This window comes from Momordica charantia (genome assembly GCF_013281855.1).
Source record: "Momordica charantia cultivar OHB3-1 chromosome 4 unlocalized genomic scaffold, Mcharantia_2.0 BLBB01000004.1, whole genome shotgun sequence".
NCBI classification, from domain to species: domain Eukaryota; kingdom Viridiplantae; phylum Streptophyta; class Magnoliopsida; order Cucurbitales; family Cucurbitaceae; genus Momordica; species Momordica charantia.
In genome coordinates, this window is record NW_028275162.1 from 28,960,921 (window position 1) to 28,979,566 (window position 18,646).

At 36.7% G+C, this 18,646-nt stretch overlaps 2 protein-coding genes across 5 annotated transcripts; one reads left to right on the top strand and one right to left on the bottom strand.

Moving 5' to 3' along the window:
* Positions 1 to 2,636: 2,636 nt before the first annotated feature.
* LOC111006475 (integrator complex subunit) lies at positions 2,637 to 7,678 on the bottom strand. Of its 4 annotated transcripts, none has more exons than XM_022278439.2 (12): positions 7,579 to 7,678; positions 7,340 to 7,397; positions 6,844 to 7,227; positions 6,521 to 6,735; positions 5,397 to 5,720; positions 5,053 to 5,254; positions 4,546 to 4,638; positions 4,344 to 4,435; positions 3,964 to 4,081; positions 3,802 to 3,887; positions 3,392 to 3,443; positions 2,637 to 3,311 (listed from the first exon to the last, which is right to left on the bottom strand). In XM_022278439.2, the coding sequence occupies exons 2-12, from the start codon at positions 7,346 to 7,348 to the stop codon at positions 2,799 to 2,801; spliced, it is 2,088 nt and encodes a 695-aa protein (XP_022134131.1). In that variant the 5' UTR covers positions 7,349 to 7,397; positions 7,579 to 7,678; the 3' UTR covers positions 2,637 to 2,798. The 4 variants fall into 4 exon arrangements, with proteins under 4 accessions (XP_022134131.1, XP_022134133.1, XP_022134134.1 ...); XM_022278441.2 differs by having other exon boundaries at positions 7,493 to 7,594; XM_022278442.2 differs by lacking the exon at positions 7,579 to 7,678 and having other exon boundaries at positions 5,053 to 5,251; positions 7,340 to 7,568.
* Positions 7,679 to 14,556: 6,878 nt separating this feature from the next.
* Positions 14,557 to 18,470, top strand: LOC111006210 (kelch repeat-containing protein At3g27220). The gene is made up of 7 exons (XM_022277994.2): positions 14,557 to 14,932; positions 15,043 to 15,231; positions 15,522 to 15,751; positions 17,207 to 17,377; positions 17,536 to 17,641; positions 17,813 to 18,019; positions 18,117 to 18,470. The coding sequence occupies exons 1-7, from the start codon at positions 14,717 to 14,719 to the stop codon at positions 18,279 to 18,281; spliced, it is 1,284 nt and encodes a 427-aa protein (XP_022133686.1). The 5' UTR covers positions 14,557 to 14,716; the 3' UTR covers positions 18,282 to 18,470.
* The last annotated feature ends 176 nt before the right edge of the window (positions 18,471 to 18,646 follow it).

Here is an 18,646-nt window from a genome sequence, read left to right on the forward strand (position 1 = left end):
TATAATTCTATGCGAGTAATGTGAATTTTACCATGAGTTTTTAGTCAGGCTTCTGGATAGATTAGTTAAAAGATAATTGTCGCTTTGAAATAGTGTTTTTAATATGCCAAAAGATTAAATATGCTTTTAAATTTCCATAAATATATAGAAAACAACGTGTTAAAAATATCTTTTTAAAGTATCATTTTTTAAAAGACATACTTTACAAAACACTTTAAATACCTACCAAATATTAAGAATGCTTTTTTGAAATGTAATATTATTATTTAGTCAAAAACAATTTTAGAATATTAAAAAAAGTTCTTTAAGCACGTTATTAGGAACGATACACATGGTTGAAGTACTTTTTAGACCCAACTTAATTGAAGTTTTAAATTTATTCAATCGGAAAAACCATTATTAGAAAATGAAAAATCAATCCAATTTAACTATAAAATATTTGGGTTGGATTGATTATAGTTATTATGGTTACTCATTCAAAATATTGTATAATAATAATAAAGATAATAATAATATATCTTAAGCATTTATTTACATATATTCTAATCTTGAATTGGGATAAAAAATTGTCAATATTTATTTATAAGGGAAACATTACACCAAAAAAGTTATAAAGTTGTTGGAGATTAAATAATGCATATAGAATTATTGTATGAAATAAAATTAAAATAAATTATTCATTATATAATTTTACCGTAAGTGAAAGAATTGTTTTATAATTTACGGTTGGTTCGGTTTCAACTCAATTTTATTACTTCATCAAACTCAATTTATAGAGTTTCCATTCATTTGAAAAACAAACCAAATTCAAGTAAGTTTATAATCCAATTTATGAGTTGGGTTGGATTGATCAAATTTTTCGGTCATCAGTTTTTGAACACTCCTAAATAGACACGTACAATTTTGATAACTATTTGTTTTCTCTTCTAACAAAAGGTTTATCGAAGTAGTTAATTATTTAAAAATAATTTTGATAAATTTTCACGTCTATTTTTAAAATTCGTTATTAAAAAATCAATTGATGAAACATTAAAAAATAATAAAATAACTATGATTACCATTGTATTAGATTTTAGTAACTCTAGTTTGAAGAATATTTATTATATATATATATTATGTGCATAAGATGCTGACAAAAACATAAAAAGTCACCATATAGGATATTGAAACCTACGTTAATTAGGGGTCTATACAAAATCGGATAATTTGAAAAAACTGATCCATGCAATTCAATCATACATCTGATTTGAGTTTGGGATAAAATTTATTCAAATTGAGCATAGTTCTACTATAATTGGTATATATCTCCAATCAATATGTTGTGAGTTCGATCCTCCACCCATCCTCCACCTCACATATTGTACTAAAAAAAATTTGTTCTCATTATATTTGGTTAAAGAAATTAAATTTTTATGTAATAAATATTTATGCATTGGACTTGAGAAATTTGAAAGATCATTTTTTTATAAAAGTAATTGGAAATTCTTAAAAATGGTTAATGACTTACTAGTTTTGATATTGACAATTAGTATTTTTTATATAATAATAAATAATTTATATCATCAACTACTGTAGTATTCTAGCGGGATGAACTACTAACCTGAACATAACTCAATTGATTAAAAGTTATGAATTTAAATTTCTACTCCACGTGGTTGTACTAAAAAAGAAGATCATGGATGAACTTAGATTTTTTTTATAAAAAAAATTAGATGAATGTAGATATTGATTGTTTGAAAAATAATATATAAGTATCTTGTATTTTTTGTCGCGCTTCAAACATCTCCTTACCATTTCTTTTTAAAATTATGATACTATAAATAAATATATAGGAGTGGATCTAATAGTGATCCCCTTCAACTTTGAAAAACATTTTATTATATATTAAATATTTTAACATTGTTAACAAAAATCTCTCTTGCTTTGGTGGTTCGTACGCTCTCACCTCAAACTTCACTCGAGGTCGTTATTTCTTTTAGTGTAATTTTAATGTTGCTACATTTGTTGTTATTGTTATTATTTTTGTTAGTATAATACATGGGAATGGAGATTCAAACTCACAATCTGTTAGTTATTTTTGTTAGTATAATACATGGGAATGGAGATTCAAACTCACAATCTGTTAGTCGGATATATGAACCTTAATCCGTTCGGCTCGTAATAGCACATCACATTCAAATATGATGTATATCTAGCACTTTTGAAGAAAAAATGATTTTCAAATTAATTCTTCCTTTGGTAATTTTATTACCGACTACACTAATCCTTACACATAGGCTAAGGGATCTAAGTTCCAGAGGTAATAAATGAGAGTTCTCTGCTTTATGACTAAGCAAGTACCGTTGATGGCAAGCGTGGAAAATTGTTAGATATAATTAGCCAAATGGGTGTTAGTTTATCTTGTCATATTGCACATCATTACCTAATTAATGCTTCATTTTATCAATTAAAGTTTCTTCACTTGTAGAAGTAGTTCTCATTACTCAACCTCCAGTCGTTGCATACACTTCTACGTGTCTATAAACTACACATGCATGTATCTATTTTCATTCTTTTTCGCTAAAACATACCTAGCTTGACAATCATTGACATATATCTTAAATCAAGAGGTTATGAGTTCGAACCACACCCTCAAATGTTGTAAAAAAAACAATTTAAAGAAAAAATAAAAACTTTGTTTGATATTTTATGTTCAGATTCATCACTTTTCCATTTCAAAAATTTACATGGGTAAAATAGAGAGAACTTTTAAGATCCTAACTTCTTCGCTCTACCATGGCATTGTAGTCGAGTCCCTTCTAGACTCCGTCTAAAACACTATCTAAAGCTTCAAAAATCCGAGCAGACAATGTCTTATCAGCAACGCTAATTATAGACCTTGATTCTTGGATTTCTATCACAGCCTCAGTCGGATCGTGTATGCGTATTACACGAACATTGCTTGCCTCAGCTTCAGACATTTCTTGCTCCAGAGAGCCCTCGATGCCCATCTTTGATAACACATTCAGAAGCTTTTCCAAATCAGGCTTACCCCAATGTATTAGTGGCCTCTGGTCTGAGGCTCTTTGCCCATTTTCAGGCAGCAACTTGAATTTCCCACCATGTAATGAGAGCTCTCCATTCAATCTTGTGATGTTTATATTTTCCTGACATAACTTTCGCCAACCAAAACTCGTAGCCAAGTCGGAGGCGATGTCTAATTCTACACTGTCTTTCAAGTTTGGTACACATACAGTTTCGCCTTCAGTGTATGGGAAGACCGACAATGATTCTGTATTTGTATTGATCAACCGGCTCAAATTCTCAGGGAGCTGCGTCAAACAAAACAGGGTTGGTCTGAAGAACATGTAAACTCAAAAGAATGATAAAAGTTGAGAAGTAAATACACTACCAAACAAAATTTTGGTTGCAAGACCTTTAGCAACGGTTGAACCTTCTCCAACCTTCAAATAGGAAATGCAAGCACGAGAAATAAGAATACTAACCAAGAACTCGCAAGTTCAAAACCAAGAGAAGATATTGGTTTTTGTTTTACTTTATGCCAAGTCCTATTAAAAGCTCAGCTCTACTTGAGTCCTACGAACCATTGTTGGGAGCTCCGAGTTTTTTAAGTCTATTGTACAAACAAATGAACTTCAATCTTATCTTCAAGCAGAAATATCGATTGTAGAAGTTGGTATCAAATTTTATGCCTTGGGGCACAGGGAGAAAGGTCGAAATGGGAGTCCAAACATATTGAAGCCAATAAAGCAACTCAATCTGCAAGAGCACAAGAATAATGGGGAGAAAAATGAACCATACTTTATACCAGAGAGGAATGCACACTGAAGAACCTTCATAGCCATTGGCCTAAATGGTAAGAGAGCAAACTCAGCATCAAGTCCCTTCTGCATTTCACATTTTCCTATTAACATCAAGTCATTGAAGTAAAAATTAATATTCAGTGCGTAGGATTATAAGCACCTCTAGAACAAGTAAAGAGCAAGGATCCCCACACCAACGCCGAAGCAAGTGGACCACCGGACCAAGTCGTAAGCTCCAATGAGGGGAAAATACGATGCACGGTTCCTGCCAGTTCATTCTATACACAGTGTCAATTTCTCAAAGTTGATCATGGTTCAAAACCAAAGTTATACATTAAAGTTTAGGTTGATGATTATTTATGAGAAAGACCTATACTATATTCTAAACAATATGGAGACCAATTAACAGAGAAAGATGGTAAGAAATTTGAATATAATATAATTGTTCACTCCACATAGTAAAAGACTTCAAAGGCACATAATTAATAAATTACTGTGTTTGCGTGTGCAGATGAGAAGAAAGTTTAGGTTAAATCATACAATAATTTGGGTGCATGAATTGAGGGAAAGACGTGAAGCTTTTTCTCTCTAAGGAGCTCAACAAATGCAAACATCGGCTCACCAGAAAATAACTGCAACACCAACCAAATGTGTAAAAACAATACTCACATCAATACTATACTACTATGATTTGACTACATGCTCCAAGTGGATTGAAACCACTAAACAAACAAATTCAAACCTTTTGTTGTCTTTGCTTGCATAACCATTCTGGTATAACGTTGGCAAATGCCAACAACTCCTCAGCTACAGAAGAAATCAAATATATAGGAACCTACACAATATAATTGCATATTCTGTATAAAGAAAGGAACCAACAAATATATAAACCAAGCTTCATGTCTAATGATATACCCTTTTTACTATCTAAGCTCTACCTTCATTCATGACAGTTAGTCCAAGTTTGCTCCATCAGCTAACTAATGATATCAGCTGATGGATTTATTGGATTTATTGGGGGGGGGGGGGGGGGGGGGGGGGGGATATATGTGGAACTAGTTCTTTTTATGCAAATAAACAAGTTAACAAAAAAGGGTAGACGAAGAGGATTTCCATTACAGGCGATTATAGCTAGTTTGAATTTTGTTAAATTAGTCAATATTGACCTTAGTTGTAGTCTAAATAAGAGGTTAACTATTCATATGTTGTCCAAATCTAAAAAAGAAAAAAGGGAAAAGAGTCTACTAACCTTCAAATTCGAATAATCTAGTGAAGCTGATATATGCTCTAGAAGTTGCAGGGTTATACCAGGTCGATTTATAGGAATAAGGACTGAACCTCCAGATTCCACAGATTGAATAGCACATGAACATATAAAAGACAGCTTTTCCAATTCCTCCGCACTCTCAGTAGGATCACTCAATAAATTAGCAAGAGCTTCCTCATTACTTCTAATAAATAAATAAAACAAAAACATACCCTCAGAAAAAATATTCGATGAATTATCCAAGAGAGTGGAAAACAAAATTTTGATGTCTAAGCATACTTGATAGTTGATACGAGATACGAAATCAAAGTAGAAGTGCAAAATACCTGAGTGAAGATAAGTTGTTGGTTAAAGGGACTCCTGTATCATTCTCTACGACATTTGTAAATTCCAAGGATGAGAAATCAGAATAAATAATTGTCTCTTTCTCTTGAAAAGCAACGTAATCAAAATTCATTGCATTGGAGGAAAAGAAGATGGAACTTGAAATATATGCAATGTCTCTCTTTGGGCCATTAATGGTCCAGTTACAAGCGCCAATTTCAAGACCAGAGCTGAATGCTTTTATAACTAGTGCACCATTATAACATGTTTCTTCACCATATCTAAGAGTTTCAACCTTCTGCATACAATCCTTAACGTCAGCTGCACTGAGAGAAAGTCCCTTTATTATATCTAAGCACATTTATGAACAATGAATGAGAGCACAAAACGGATTGATTTTGAGTGGTTTTAGAAAACTGCAGTTTCCTTATTTCAATGTCTTTGCTAATTAACTTCTAAAGTACATCGATAAGCAACATACATATGATCAAACCAAGTTGAGAGAGAGGGAAAAAAGATACAAGTTTCACAAAACTCCAAAATTATAGTTAGGAAAGCAAAAGGAAACAATATCCAAGGAATTTTTCGCTCCATAACAGGCCATTGGAGCATATAGAACACTGAACGATTCCCACAAGTAGCCCCACCAAAAGGAGGTCAAAATGATGTCCCAATAATTGTACGTAACAAAATAAACAAATGCAGTATCAGATCAGAGTGCAGGTATGACACCACAATTGTAAGCTTTCCAACCAACAATGGCAAGATGATAGAGAAATATTTCACAAACACCATCAGATAAACAGTAATTATCGTTTAAAAAATTAAAAAAAAAAAAAAAAACCTCAGTTTCCCTTGGTCTTGGACAACATTCCACAATGGTACAATATGAAAATGATTCTCTGTAAAATATCAGGTCAATCAGAATAAACAGGAACCCACCTAATTACTTTTGTTTCTGTTTTAGTCTCTCCAGTTTATGCTCTCCTTTTAATAACCCTCACTTTCATTTATCTTAATTAAAACCAGTTTCTTATCCAAAAAAATGCAACATCATTACTTCATATTCCTTGCTCTTAAAAGGTCTATGTGAAGTATTCAAATAAATACTAAATCATTAATTTACCTGTACATGGGCATCCAACCACCAAGATCTGCTCCATCTGACCCAAAAGCCGCTTCTCTTAGCGCACAATGAAGCAGCTCTAGCTCTTCCTGCCTCATCCACTGAGGGAAAGCACCATCTTCACATCCATAAAACTGCTTGAACTCCATATGCATTGCAACAAGGTCATCCATCATAAATTTTCCAAGTCTTGCTGTTGCTTCTGTCACATATATCTATGACAAGCCAATGAAAAGTATGTGAAGTCAAGTTTTCTCAGTAATGTGAAACTTATCAGAACCTATTTACGCGGTATCAAAAACAAAGAACACTGCATCATCTACCTTTGCAGAGAACCCCTTCTGTCGGGTCAAAAAGGGTAGCCCTAACATGCCCATTGGACTTGAAATCAAAATGATATCAGTGAAAGATGGGTTCCACATGTGCAAGTTCTTGACGATTTTGTACCAAGGCTCCGCTTTTATCAAAGAACTCGCATCAAGTGGCTTTTCAATTTCTTTCTCAGACACGTTTTCCGAATTTAAAGAACTATGGCTGGGATGACCTGACAGTTCTTCGTCTGAAACAGCATCAAAATCAGAAGGAACAGGGGAGAAGATAGGGAGAGCTGAAAAGTCCATAGGGCAATCAAACTGGATTCGGAACCCACAAACATTGAGCATATGGCATGGTGGGAAATAGTAACATCCACCTCTGCTTAAACTTGTCTAAAACGAAAAAAGAGAAACTGAATGAATAGGTTGAAATTTACTAACTTTCCACGAATTCACATGTATGTAAGCATTGAACTAATATAGCAGCTGTTGAGGAGCGACTTACAAACTCCATGAGAATGAAGAGAAGTCAAACTTGTCGTTGATGCACTCACAAAGATAGCCTGCACGAGCAAATTAAGCAAACCATCGTGAAAACCAAGTGAAAATTGAGACCCCATAAAATTGAGAGGAAGTTGCAGATAATCCAAGTGAAAACCAAGTCAAGCCGGCAAATTTCAAGAGCTTGATCTCAAGACTGAGCAAAAAGGGCGCCAAATAAAGAGTCTCTTCCTACGGCCATACCTTAGTTCTTTACTTCTTAGTAGGGTGGAAGTAGCCAGTAGGTCGGTTCGATTTTTCATCAAAGATAACGAAACCATTCGATTCGCTTTTCATGGAGGTAATCGAAGCGAATCAAACTGTTCGGTTTAGTACGGTTCGGTTCAATAATTAGTTACTGACATTGATTTTCAAGAATCAGTTTTGTAGATGACTTTCAATTAATTAGTTAAATGTATACTAATTTATTAATATTTGTTATTTATGATTAAGTAATACCTTTGATATTTTAATACTTAACTTTTCACTCAACGTTTAAAAAAAATCAAATTTTGATTCAAATAGTATTTTTCAAGTTTCTATTAAATGATTAAAAAAACTAACAAAAGTATATATATATATATATACACACTAGGGTGGATGAGATACTTTAATACTATCTAAAATATCTATAGTTCAACCTCTTACCTCATAATTGTTGAATTAAATAAAACAAAAAGCAATGTCAAAGCGAGCATAACTAAACGATAATTGACATATATCTCCAATCAAAACGTTGTAAGTTTGATCCCTCGTCCCTACATATTGTACTAAAAAGACAAAAAAAAAAAACAAAAAGAAATCTAACAAATGATAAATTTAATATCTATAATTTTACTCGTTTCAATTTAGTTTTTATGATTTTAAAATTTTAAATTTAGTCTCTATATTTTAGTTGAATTTTACAATTTGTCTATCTACAATTGTCATGTTTTCTATTTAAAAAAAAAATATTGTTAAATTTTAGGGACCAAACATAAGAATTATCTTGTTTTGGAGGTATATGTCAATTACCACTGAGGTAGGCTCGCTTTGGCAAATTTAATTTACTCTTAAATTTAGTGTACTATTTTAATTTTATAGAACAATTAGATATAAAATGGAGAAGGTTATTTAAGAAAATGAAAATCCATTTGGGAAATTGGCGAAAATAACCTGAAAAAGTTTATAGTTTGCTCAAATGACCTCAATTAAAAAAATTGACTCAATTGACCCAATTTATTATCTGGAATATAATATTGAAGGGGTAAATTACTATTTTAGCCTCAATCTGGAACGCAAATAAGAAGTCGCAATTTCCCCCCTTTGTGTTAATATTTTCGTTCGTATATTAGTCTAGGTTGAGGCTAAGAATCGTATATTCACTTCCCCCTTTTAAATTATAGTACCACGACTCAATCTGAACGTTCGTGATGGAATTAACACGACCATGGTTTGATGATTTTTAGCCTGACCATGGTCGTGATTGTTAGCTAGGTTGACTGTGGTTCTTGTTTAGTTGACCATGGCCGTGAAAAGTATAACCACGGTCGTGGTGTTCATGAAGACAAGCAATGAACTAGGTTGACCATGGTTCTTGTTTAGCTCACCATGGCCGTGAAATGTATAACCACGGCCATGGTGTTCATGAATACAACCAATGAGCTGAGGTTGACCATGGTTCTTGTTAGCTGACCATGGTCGTGAAAAGTATAACCACGGTCGTGGTGTTCATGAAGACAAGCAATGCGCTAGGTTGAACGTGGTTCTTGTTTAGTTGACCATGGCCGTGAAAAGTATAACCACGGCCGTGGTGTTCATGAAAACAACCAATGAGGTGGGGTTGACCGTGGTTCTTGTTAGCTGACCATGGCCGTGAAAAATACAACCACGGCCGTGGTGTTCATGAAGACAACCAATGGGCGCGGTTTGACCGTGGTTAAATTGGTTGCTTTACCATGGCCTTGAAAGGTACGACCACGGCCGTGAATTAAATGACAATTATACCCCTCAATTGAAATTGTAACTGTTGGTATCCTCTCATTTCATCTTCGTTTCTTTTCTTCCGTTTTTGTTTTCGTGTTCGCCCATCCGATTTACTCTGCTTCACTCTATACTGGTTTTTGCAATTGCGTGCTCAAAATCGCTTCCTATATCTGAAACGTCGAGGTTAGCACATTTTTTTTTGGGTATTTGCACCCAATTTATGGCAAGAAAAGAGTTTTTTTGTACTCATATTTGCGATTTTTTTCGTCTTTCATTCCTTCAATGGCCGCCTATTTAGTATTTGCGGTACTTCTAGGGCTCGAAATCGGCGGTTTTGGTTTCTGATTTGATGTCTTTCTTTCTCTGCGCGGTTGTGGTTGAAATTTTTATTTACGGCCTTAGGGTTTATGTTTTCTGCTGTAGAAGTCGTTCAAATTTTGTGTTTGCGTTGGTTTGTCTGGGTTTTTGTTAAGCGTTCTCCTTCTGTTTTAGTTGAACCACGGCCATTAACGGGTTTCGAAATTTTGGTTGAACCACGGCCATTAACGTGACCGTGGTTGGCGAAGGAAGTATCGATTCTAGGCAAATTAATGGGCTTGTTAAGGACCGTGGTTGAACCAAAATTTCGAAAACGAAGAGCCTCCTTCAAATGACAGTAGTTTATGTTCTCTGTCCAATTTCACGGTCATACCACGGCCATGGTCGTGCTCGAGAATTTTGACAGATTCAATATCATCGTACCACGGCCGTGGTAAGCCCGTGAATTTGGACAGAATATGTGGTTCCTTCCTCTTCTTTTATTATTTTCATTTGTTCCTATCTCTGTTTGGGTTCTGGCTTTTTGAATAATAAGTTTTGTATATATCGTATTTGTTTTTCAGGTTTATAAGATGGAAATGGTACCTAAGATTCCTCCCTCTAACTATCGTTCAGCCAGTTTGAGCTGCCTATCCCACTTAGGGAGCACGGTGAAGGCTATTAAGAGTAAACTAACCCCTAGGCAACTTAGTATGTTTAGGAAGACAATTTTCGGCCATTTGCTAGACGTAGAGCTCGTACTTAATGGGCCACTTATACATAACCTATTGCTTAGGGAGTTGGAGGATAATAGAGCAGACGTAATTACTATGAAACGTGCTTGGTAATAGAGTTTCCTTTGGATTTAGTGAATTTTGTCTAATCACGGGCCTAAAATATAGTAGGCGGCCGATTCGTAAGGACACTTCTCCTAAGAACTTAGAAAGTTGTACTTCAATGACAAAGTCGATATTTTACTAAGCGAGTTCGAGACGAAGTACATGGAGATGGCGTTCGAGGATGACATTGATGCGGTCAAGGTATCAATGTTATTATTGGTGGAGCTTGTCTTGTTTGGGAGGGATAGGACTTTGAAACTGAATAATAACCTCTTAGGGGTTGTTGATGACCTAGAGGTGTGCTGTAATTACGATTGGGCCAAGATGTCTTTCGAGAAGACCATAAGAAGTTTGAAGCGTGCCCTAACGAAGAAGGGGAAAGATGGGGGGCTGAGGAAGACATAGGTTTGGGGATATGAAACAATATCCTGTTTGACAGGTCGGATTGCGCACCCTATAAAACCGGATGCTGTCCCACGCATACTTAGGTGGAAGTGCGGACATTCACCTGCGTGGATTGTCATGGAGAAGGAGATATTCCAGTCCACATCGGTAAGATCCTTTACTACATCTATATGGTGTTTAGCTTCATATAACGTGCCCTTAGTAGTATGTTTTGTGTACAGGCTAAAGTGGTTATCAGACTTTTCGCAACGGAAGCGGAGGAGAGGTTCATGGAAAGGGAATTCGAGCCACCATCCACTGACGGCTTAGATGGCGAGGAACAAGCAAGCGAGCAAGTGCAACCTGCAATGGAAGGTCGTGACGCGCAGCACGATGCCACCCATGTCGATCCTGATGTCCATAACATGAATACAGATGTGAGAAGTGAGAAGAAGACGAAGAGTGGCAAGAAGCATCGTTGCAAATGCAAGTCCGGCTTGAGGATCTTGACTGAGCAGGTGGCCGCCATAGATACGCGACTTGCGAATGTGGAACAGGTAGTCACTTCTATGGACGATCGCGTCGCTGGCATAGAAGGTGACTTGAAAAGCATTCGGAAGTTCTTGCGTCGTCTAGTTAAGGTGGGTACTATATTAATACTTTTTATGTCTCAATTAGATGTGCTCTGATATTATGCTTTCTGCATATAGGGTATACCAATCGATACTTCGGTTCTTCGAAAGAACAATAATGGAGATGGCAACGGCATTGGTGACGGAGATTCTGCAGGACCAGTTGGTGGTAGTAAGAGTCCGACTAAGGACACAGACAAACCGCACGACGGTGTAAATGAGGCTGACAAAGGCACCGACGCAATGGAAGCGGAGCCTACGGGCCGAGGAGGTGAGGTTGGGGACGCGTTGAATGTACTGGAGGCTATGGAAACCGTGGAAGCGAAGCATCGAGATGTCAGTGGGACTTTGAAAGATTTTGAAACTGTAGAAACGAAGCAGTCCGACGTTCTAGAAACCGACCATTTGGAAACTACAGCATTAGCCGGTGTGACACAGCAAGTTACAGAACATCCGAAGGAGATACCAGTTCCACATACACCCGAGGTAAGTACGAATTATAAAGTTTTGATGCACTTCACTTGGTACCTATAGTTTGAATTAGTGACTAAACTGTTTTACAGGACGAACTATACGATGACTTTTCGGACACGGAATCGGATGAGCTCCTTGACATTCAGTCACAACCCCTAGAGAGCTCATCACACGTGGCAGACGATCATTCAGAGGACATGCTCGTTCTATCCCAGCCATTTAATCCCCCCCACCTCGTCGAGGTGAACGGAAGAGGAGAACACCATTGAAGCTTCGAGGGTCCTTCGAAGTTAAAGTTGGAAGTAAATGAAAGAAGGTCATGGTTTACAATCTCGTCGCCGATATACCGAAGGAACAGGACTCCAAATTTCAGAAGTGGCTGGATGATGCCAATAACCCACGATCAACGCAGACAACATGCTACGCAAAACGAGGCAAGCAATGGTTTCAGGATATTCTAACACCAAGAAAATGGTGTTCATGCGAGGTATGACTGCTTCCCATAGATGAAATCGGTTATATGGATGTTCGTACATTCATTTCGAACCGAAATGAAATATATTGTTGGTCCTAGCAGGTAATCGATTCGTTGGTCATGTTCGTGCGTAAAAAACTCGAATTGCGACCGGACTTGTGTCGCCGCAAGTTCACCACCGGTGACCGAGTACTCTCGGTAAACTTTATTATTCTAACAGCGCAATATACATAAATATATATATATACACATATACGCCTTTTATTTAATAGTCGTATTGGTTACAGAATTTTCTTAGACGAACGGACGGTGTCTATGCCTGCATGCAATCTCATAACGCCATTGCTTCAAGGGTTGCGACCGAATATGACTGGGAAGGAAGAGCGAGGACTGTGCTCAGCTACAGCGATGGTACTCACTCGGACTACGAGAAGCGTTGGATAGATGTTGATGTCGTTTATCTACCGTATAACATCGGTGGAAAGCACTGGGTAATGATATGCATCGACTTCGAAGAGGGTGAGCTCATCGTGTGGGACTCATTCATGTCCATGACCCGACTGTCCAAGTTGGAAGCAGAGCTGAATCCGATGGTCATTATTATACCAGCACTTATTTGTAGGGCCAGTGTTCATCTAAACAAGCCGAATATACCACTCACGCCATGGCGCATCCGTAGTGTCGCATCAGCACCCCAGCAAGACATGGGCGGTGATTGCGGTATATTTTGTGTCAAATTTTTTTAGTACGATGCCACTGCCTCTTCCTTTGATACCCTAACACAGTCTAAGATGTCATTTTTTAGGCGGCAATTTGCCGTTCAGCTTTGGGCTAACAAATCGATCATTTGAATAATACTTTTGTAATAGTTCTGAAGTATGTTTTGTATAGTTCAACGTTCTTATTATTATTGTACGACCATTTCTTTAATCGTATACAGTTGAATGCATTTCTGAACCATTGTTGTTGACATACTAGATTTGAGGGTTGTTAAGATAAACAGAGGTACATGTAATGAAAAACTGGAGTAGTGAATTCAAATAAATGCAGGCACCACGGCCATAATATTATCAATTCATGGTCGTGGTGTAGTGAATTCATGCCCGTGGTTGTCTGCATTCAAGGTCGTGGTGTTCAAAATTAAAGCTCGTGGTTATCTAGATTCAAGTTCGTGGTGTTGAAAATTAAAGGCCGTGGTGTTGAAAATTGCTATAATATTATCAATTCATGGCCGTGGTGTAGTGAATTCATGCTCGTGGTTGTCTGCATTCAAGGCCGTGGTGTTGAAAATTAAAGCTCGTGGTTGTCTTGTGTCAATGTCTTTACTCATGACCACGACCATTAATCACACAACCACGGCCGTGGTCCTAAACACCCCGGTCAAGAATCGACAAAATGGACCATGGTCGTCAGCCGATCAAGGATATCTGTATGCAATCGACCTAAAACCACGGCCGTTAATCATAAAACCATTGACCACGGCCATTAAACGAATAAACACGGTCATGAATCATTGACTTACGTAACTTCTTTTACCCACAAAAATACTGACAAAAATTCAGAAATTCCATTCACTCCAACTAAATACATCATATTCTAGACGAATTGAAAACAATATTATGAACCAATAAAAAACTAACCTCGTTCAAGGTGTCAGAGATGAAAAATTGACTTCCTTTAATGGATTCAAGATGTGAAAAATGTTGGAAAAGGTATGGAAGTTCTTCAAAACCACGTGAAAGATGTGCTTCTGAACAATACGGACTGAAACGTACTTTTATTCTCTACACTCGGTGAGAATGTGTGGGTATATAATAAATGATAGTACAAAAATTTGGTGGGGAATTATTAAGTTGGTGGTACTTTAATAAATTTATGGCCATGAATCAAGTGGAACTCGCCCATGGTCTTAATTACACCAACCTAGGTGATTCTGTGCCAGATTTGTTGTAGTTCAATTCATTTGGGGGTATATTCGTAATTGCAGACTCTCTAAAATGTCAGAAAAATTAAAACTGGGTCAGTTAAGTCAATTTTTATAATTTAGATCATTTGAACAAAATGGAAACTTTTTCAGGTAAATTGATTCAATTTCCGAATCCATTTCCACCGCGTTTCTCTTGCAGAAAATCTAAAAAGCTGTGTGCTGCAATTGCGCAGTATGGCTTCTAAACCAGCGGTGCCCAAGTTTTGGGTTCTCCCAGGCTCTCTCTTTTCTCCATTTTTCTTCCTATTTCTACTTGTGTCGATCATGGGTTCCATAGTTTGGACTAGAAATGACCAGAAATCATCAAAAGAACGCTTCTTATACCAAGAAATTAGTCTTTCTGCTAACTTGTGCCGGTCTTCTGGGCTCCGCTCTCATTGCAGATATTCTTTGGACATCGTCTTCCTCTTCATCTTCTGCGTATTTGTCCATTGCATCAAATTGGGCGCTCGAGAGAACCAAGTTTCCAGTTGTACCAGATGAATCGACTGATAATGCTGGCAAGGTGAGACTTACTAATTCAATCCCAGTTCGTTTCGCGCGATTTCATTTTTTGAATTATTTTTTTTGGCGTTTTGTCGGATTCAATCGATCTTACGAACTCATATTTTGTAGGAAGTATCTACTCTAGAAGAAAAGAGGATTGATTCTAGAAAATTCTTGCCTGGAACCTATTTTGATTTACCTGCACCTGATTTAGAATGGGAGGAGATGCCATCAGCCCCTGTACCTCGTCTTGATGGAGCAGCGATTCAGATTAAGAATATATTTTACGTGTTTGCAGGATATGGAACCATCGAATATGTAAGAATCTTTTTGCAATCCTTGTAAAGCATCTTTGATTGTGTATTAATTTATGAACTGATTGCTTTTTTCAGTTCTACTCCTTGGCTTTTGATCTAGGATTTTAATGTCCAACGTATATCAGGTTTTCTTGAAATCCTAAAAGAGAGAGAATAACATATTATATCTCCTCCGCTTCTTTCAGCTTAGACGACTCGTGATTGGGTTGTTGAAAGTGTCATCATATTTGCTCAGCCTCAATTTTGTTAATATGGTAGTTCTACATTATTGATATTTTAATATTTTTGTAGGTGCATTCTCATGTTGACATGTTCAACTTCACCGATAATACATGGGTTGGGAAGTTTGATATGCCTAAAGAGATGGCACATTCTCATTTAGGAGTAGCAAGTGATGGCAGATACATTTACGTGGTATCGGGACAATACGGACCCCAATGCAGAGGGCCTACAGCTCGGACATTCGTGCTTGACACTGAGACGAAGAAGTGGAATAGTATGCCTCCATTACCTGCTCCTAGGTATGCAACTTTTTTATGAAGTGTACAAACCATGTTGTTGTTCCTGCAGAAAGTTATGCTCTTACCAGGCAAAATTTCATTGTCCATTATCGATTGTCCTCATAATTTTTCTGAAACCGTATTCTGCTTGATCAATTGTTTAGTGGGTTCTGTGGGTATGGATTAGTTCCTTGCATTGTGATTTTATCTCTTTATCCACGTCTGGACTAAAAAGCCCGAGTTTATGAAATCTGGTTGAGAAGTGTTAATTTGTGTAAATTAACACAGTATAAAAACTCGGTTTATTGGTTTATTGGTTTATGGATTGTAAAAGTTAATTTATATTTAAAGTATAAATATGGGTCTCATAGGTCTAGGTTTAGGTGATATGAGTTTACATTGTTGGTCATATTCAGAGATGTTCTTCCTTTTTGTTGGGTCTCCAGTGATGTGTCATTCGCAAAAACGCTCACAAGGACCTTGACCATATACTGGAGCCGCCAGTTTGCACAGTCTATTTGGGGCGGTTCCCAGAAGTTTGTGGGGTTTCCTTAGCTAACAGGGGATGTAGGGCAATGGTGAAGGAGATTTTGCTTTGCTTCCCTTTTCGAGGTAGGGAGATGCTGTTGTGGCAGTCTTTTTTTTTTTTTTTACTGTTTTGTGGGGTATATGGATCGAGAGGAATAACATAATTTTTAAGGGGTGGAGAGGTATTGAAGAATTTTGGGATCTAGTTAGATTTAATACATCTATATGGGTGTCGGTTTCTAAGACTTTTTGTAATTATCAGTTAGGTATCATTCTTTTGGATTGGGTCCCTTCTTAACTTGAATACTTTTTTGGTGGGCTTGGTTTTTTTAGCCCCTGTATACTCTTTCAATTTTCTCGATGAAAGCTCAGTTTCTTATTAAAAAAAAATAATAATAAAGAAGGTTTACATTGTTTTTGAGATTAGGCAACTTTGTATTTTAGGATAACCAAACTCACATGCCAATAAGCCCGTCTTATTACAAAAGGGTAATTTGTGTGCCAAAACACTCTCTAAATGTTGTGATAAGCTTTGTATTTGTAAACTTAGATTCAGGAAGAAAATAATAGAAGCAAACGATAATATGGATGAGCATAAGAATTTATTAATATATTAGGAGGTTGGGCATCTGATACATTATTTTTAATATGGAGGGTACAGGGCCTATCATATTTCTTGGACTGGACCTGCTGCTTGTCTCAATGTGTAGTTTCAAATTGCACATCTAATAGAAAAACAACTTGAAATTGCACCAAATAAGTAAACTTGCAAATCCTGAAAGAGTTACATACTGGCTGCTGCCATAGTGCAATCAGTTTTTGATCCGAGATCTTTATCTGAACACACGAAAATCTTTTTGTGATGTATTAGCTTTCAGTTCAGAAGCTTAGGGTAGAAAAGATATTCTGCCATCGCAAATTGAAAGTTTTTAACACAACATTTTGCAGGTATGCTCCAGCAACGCAATTATGGAGGGGAAGACTCCATGTGATGGGTGGTAGCAAGGAAAACCGCCATACACCTGGATTGGAGCACTGGAGCATTGCTGTAAAAGATGGTAAAGCATTGGAGAAGAAGTGGCGGGATGAAGTGCCCATACCCCGTGGAGGACCACACAGGTTTTCGGACACCCTTTTTTATTCTAATCAAAATTGTCAAAATTATGTTCACAAACGAGACAAATTAGTCATTTAACAGTTCCAGTGTTTTAGGCAATCCATATATTTCAAAACGCTTCATCTAACGCATTCCAATACTGCTATTTGACATTGTCCAGGGCTTGTGTCGTGGCCAATGATCGGCTTTTTGTTATCGGTGGTCAAGAAGGCGACTTTATGGCCAAACCCGGTTCACCTATTTTTAAGTGCTCCCGTAGGCATGAGGTATGTTTGAATATAATCGTAAGAGTTGTGAATTGTGACTAGATAGCTGATAAGCTGGCTTATAATATTCATATCATGTTAGTTCATGTGTAGGTCAGATTTTATATTATCCCCAAGAACTCACAGAGATTATTGTTGATCATTAATAGCCTTCATTTTTTCATGTTTCAGGTTGTTTATGGTGATGTTTACATGCTGGATGATGAAATGAAATGGAAAACATTAACTCCCATGCCAAAACCCGATTCTCATATTGAGTGTGCTTGGGTTATTGTCAATAATTCACTTATCGTCTCCGGTGGTACAACCGAAAAGCACCCAATTACCAAACGGATGATCTTGGTTGGGGAGGTCTTCCGATTCGATTTTGATTCATTAGTATGAACCGATATCTATCTTTGAACAAATCTCTCTCTCTAAACAATGTTGTTTGTGTAATGATCTTGTTTTTTTTTTCCTTCCCCAACAAATGCAGGCTTGGTCAGTGATTGGAAAGCTTCCTTACCGCATAAAAACCACACTAACTGGTTTTTGGGATGGATATTTGTACTTTACTTCAGGGCAGCGGGACCGAGGACCCGATAACCCGCAGCCAAGGCAGGTTGTAGGAGATATGTGGAGAACCAAGTTAAGGATTTAAGCTTATGATACTATTTTTTTTTTCCATCAACTTTATGAGATGTTGATGCCTTCTCCATTTGGCAGTTTTTGGTCTAGATTTTTTGTTGAATTGTTAAAATACTTAGATGTTCATTAATTCCTCTATGAATAGAGGTTAATCTCTTGTAATGACATACTTATTTCTTTGATAATTCTTGGAGATTTTCTCCTTTGTCGTGTAGGTTAAACCGCCCAGGTAACATCATTGTTCAAACTCAAAGATCTGAGTTAAATGACAACTTCAATTCCATACATATCTCATGCAAGGCCAGATACAACACTTCTCATTTATAGATATCGTTCTCCCAAATTTTCCTTTTCTAGACTATTTCCAATTGTTTGAAA

Bases quoted from the DNA above. Each gene is read 5' to 3' on its own strand.
- LOC111006210 (XM_022277994.2), top strand. From the start codon at position 14,717: ATGACCAGAAATCATCAAAAGAACGCTTCTTATACCAAGAAATTAGTC. The intron at 15,752-17,206 runs GTATGCAACTTT...AACATTTTGCAG, and splicing joins CCTCCATTACCTGCTCCTAG to GTATGCTCCAGCAACGCAAT. The intron at 18,020-18,116 runs GTATGAACCGAT...CAACAAATGCAG, and splicing joins GATTCGATTTTGATTCATTA to GCTTGGTCAGTGATTGGAAA.
- LOC111006475 (XM_022278439.2), bottom strand. The intron at 5,721-6,520 runs GTAAATTAATGA...ACTTTCTCTCAG, and splicing joins GGTTGGATGCCCATGTACAG to TGCAGCTGACGTTAAGGATT. The intron at 3,444-3,801 runs GTATGGTTCATT...TCCTATTTGAAG, and splicing joins GCATTCCTCTCTGGTATAAA to GTTGGAGAAGGTTCAACCGT.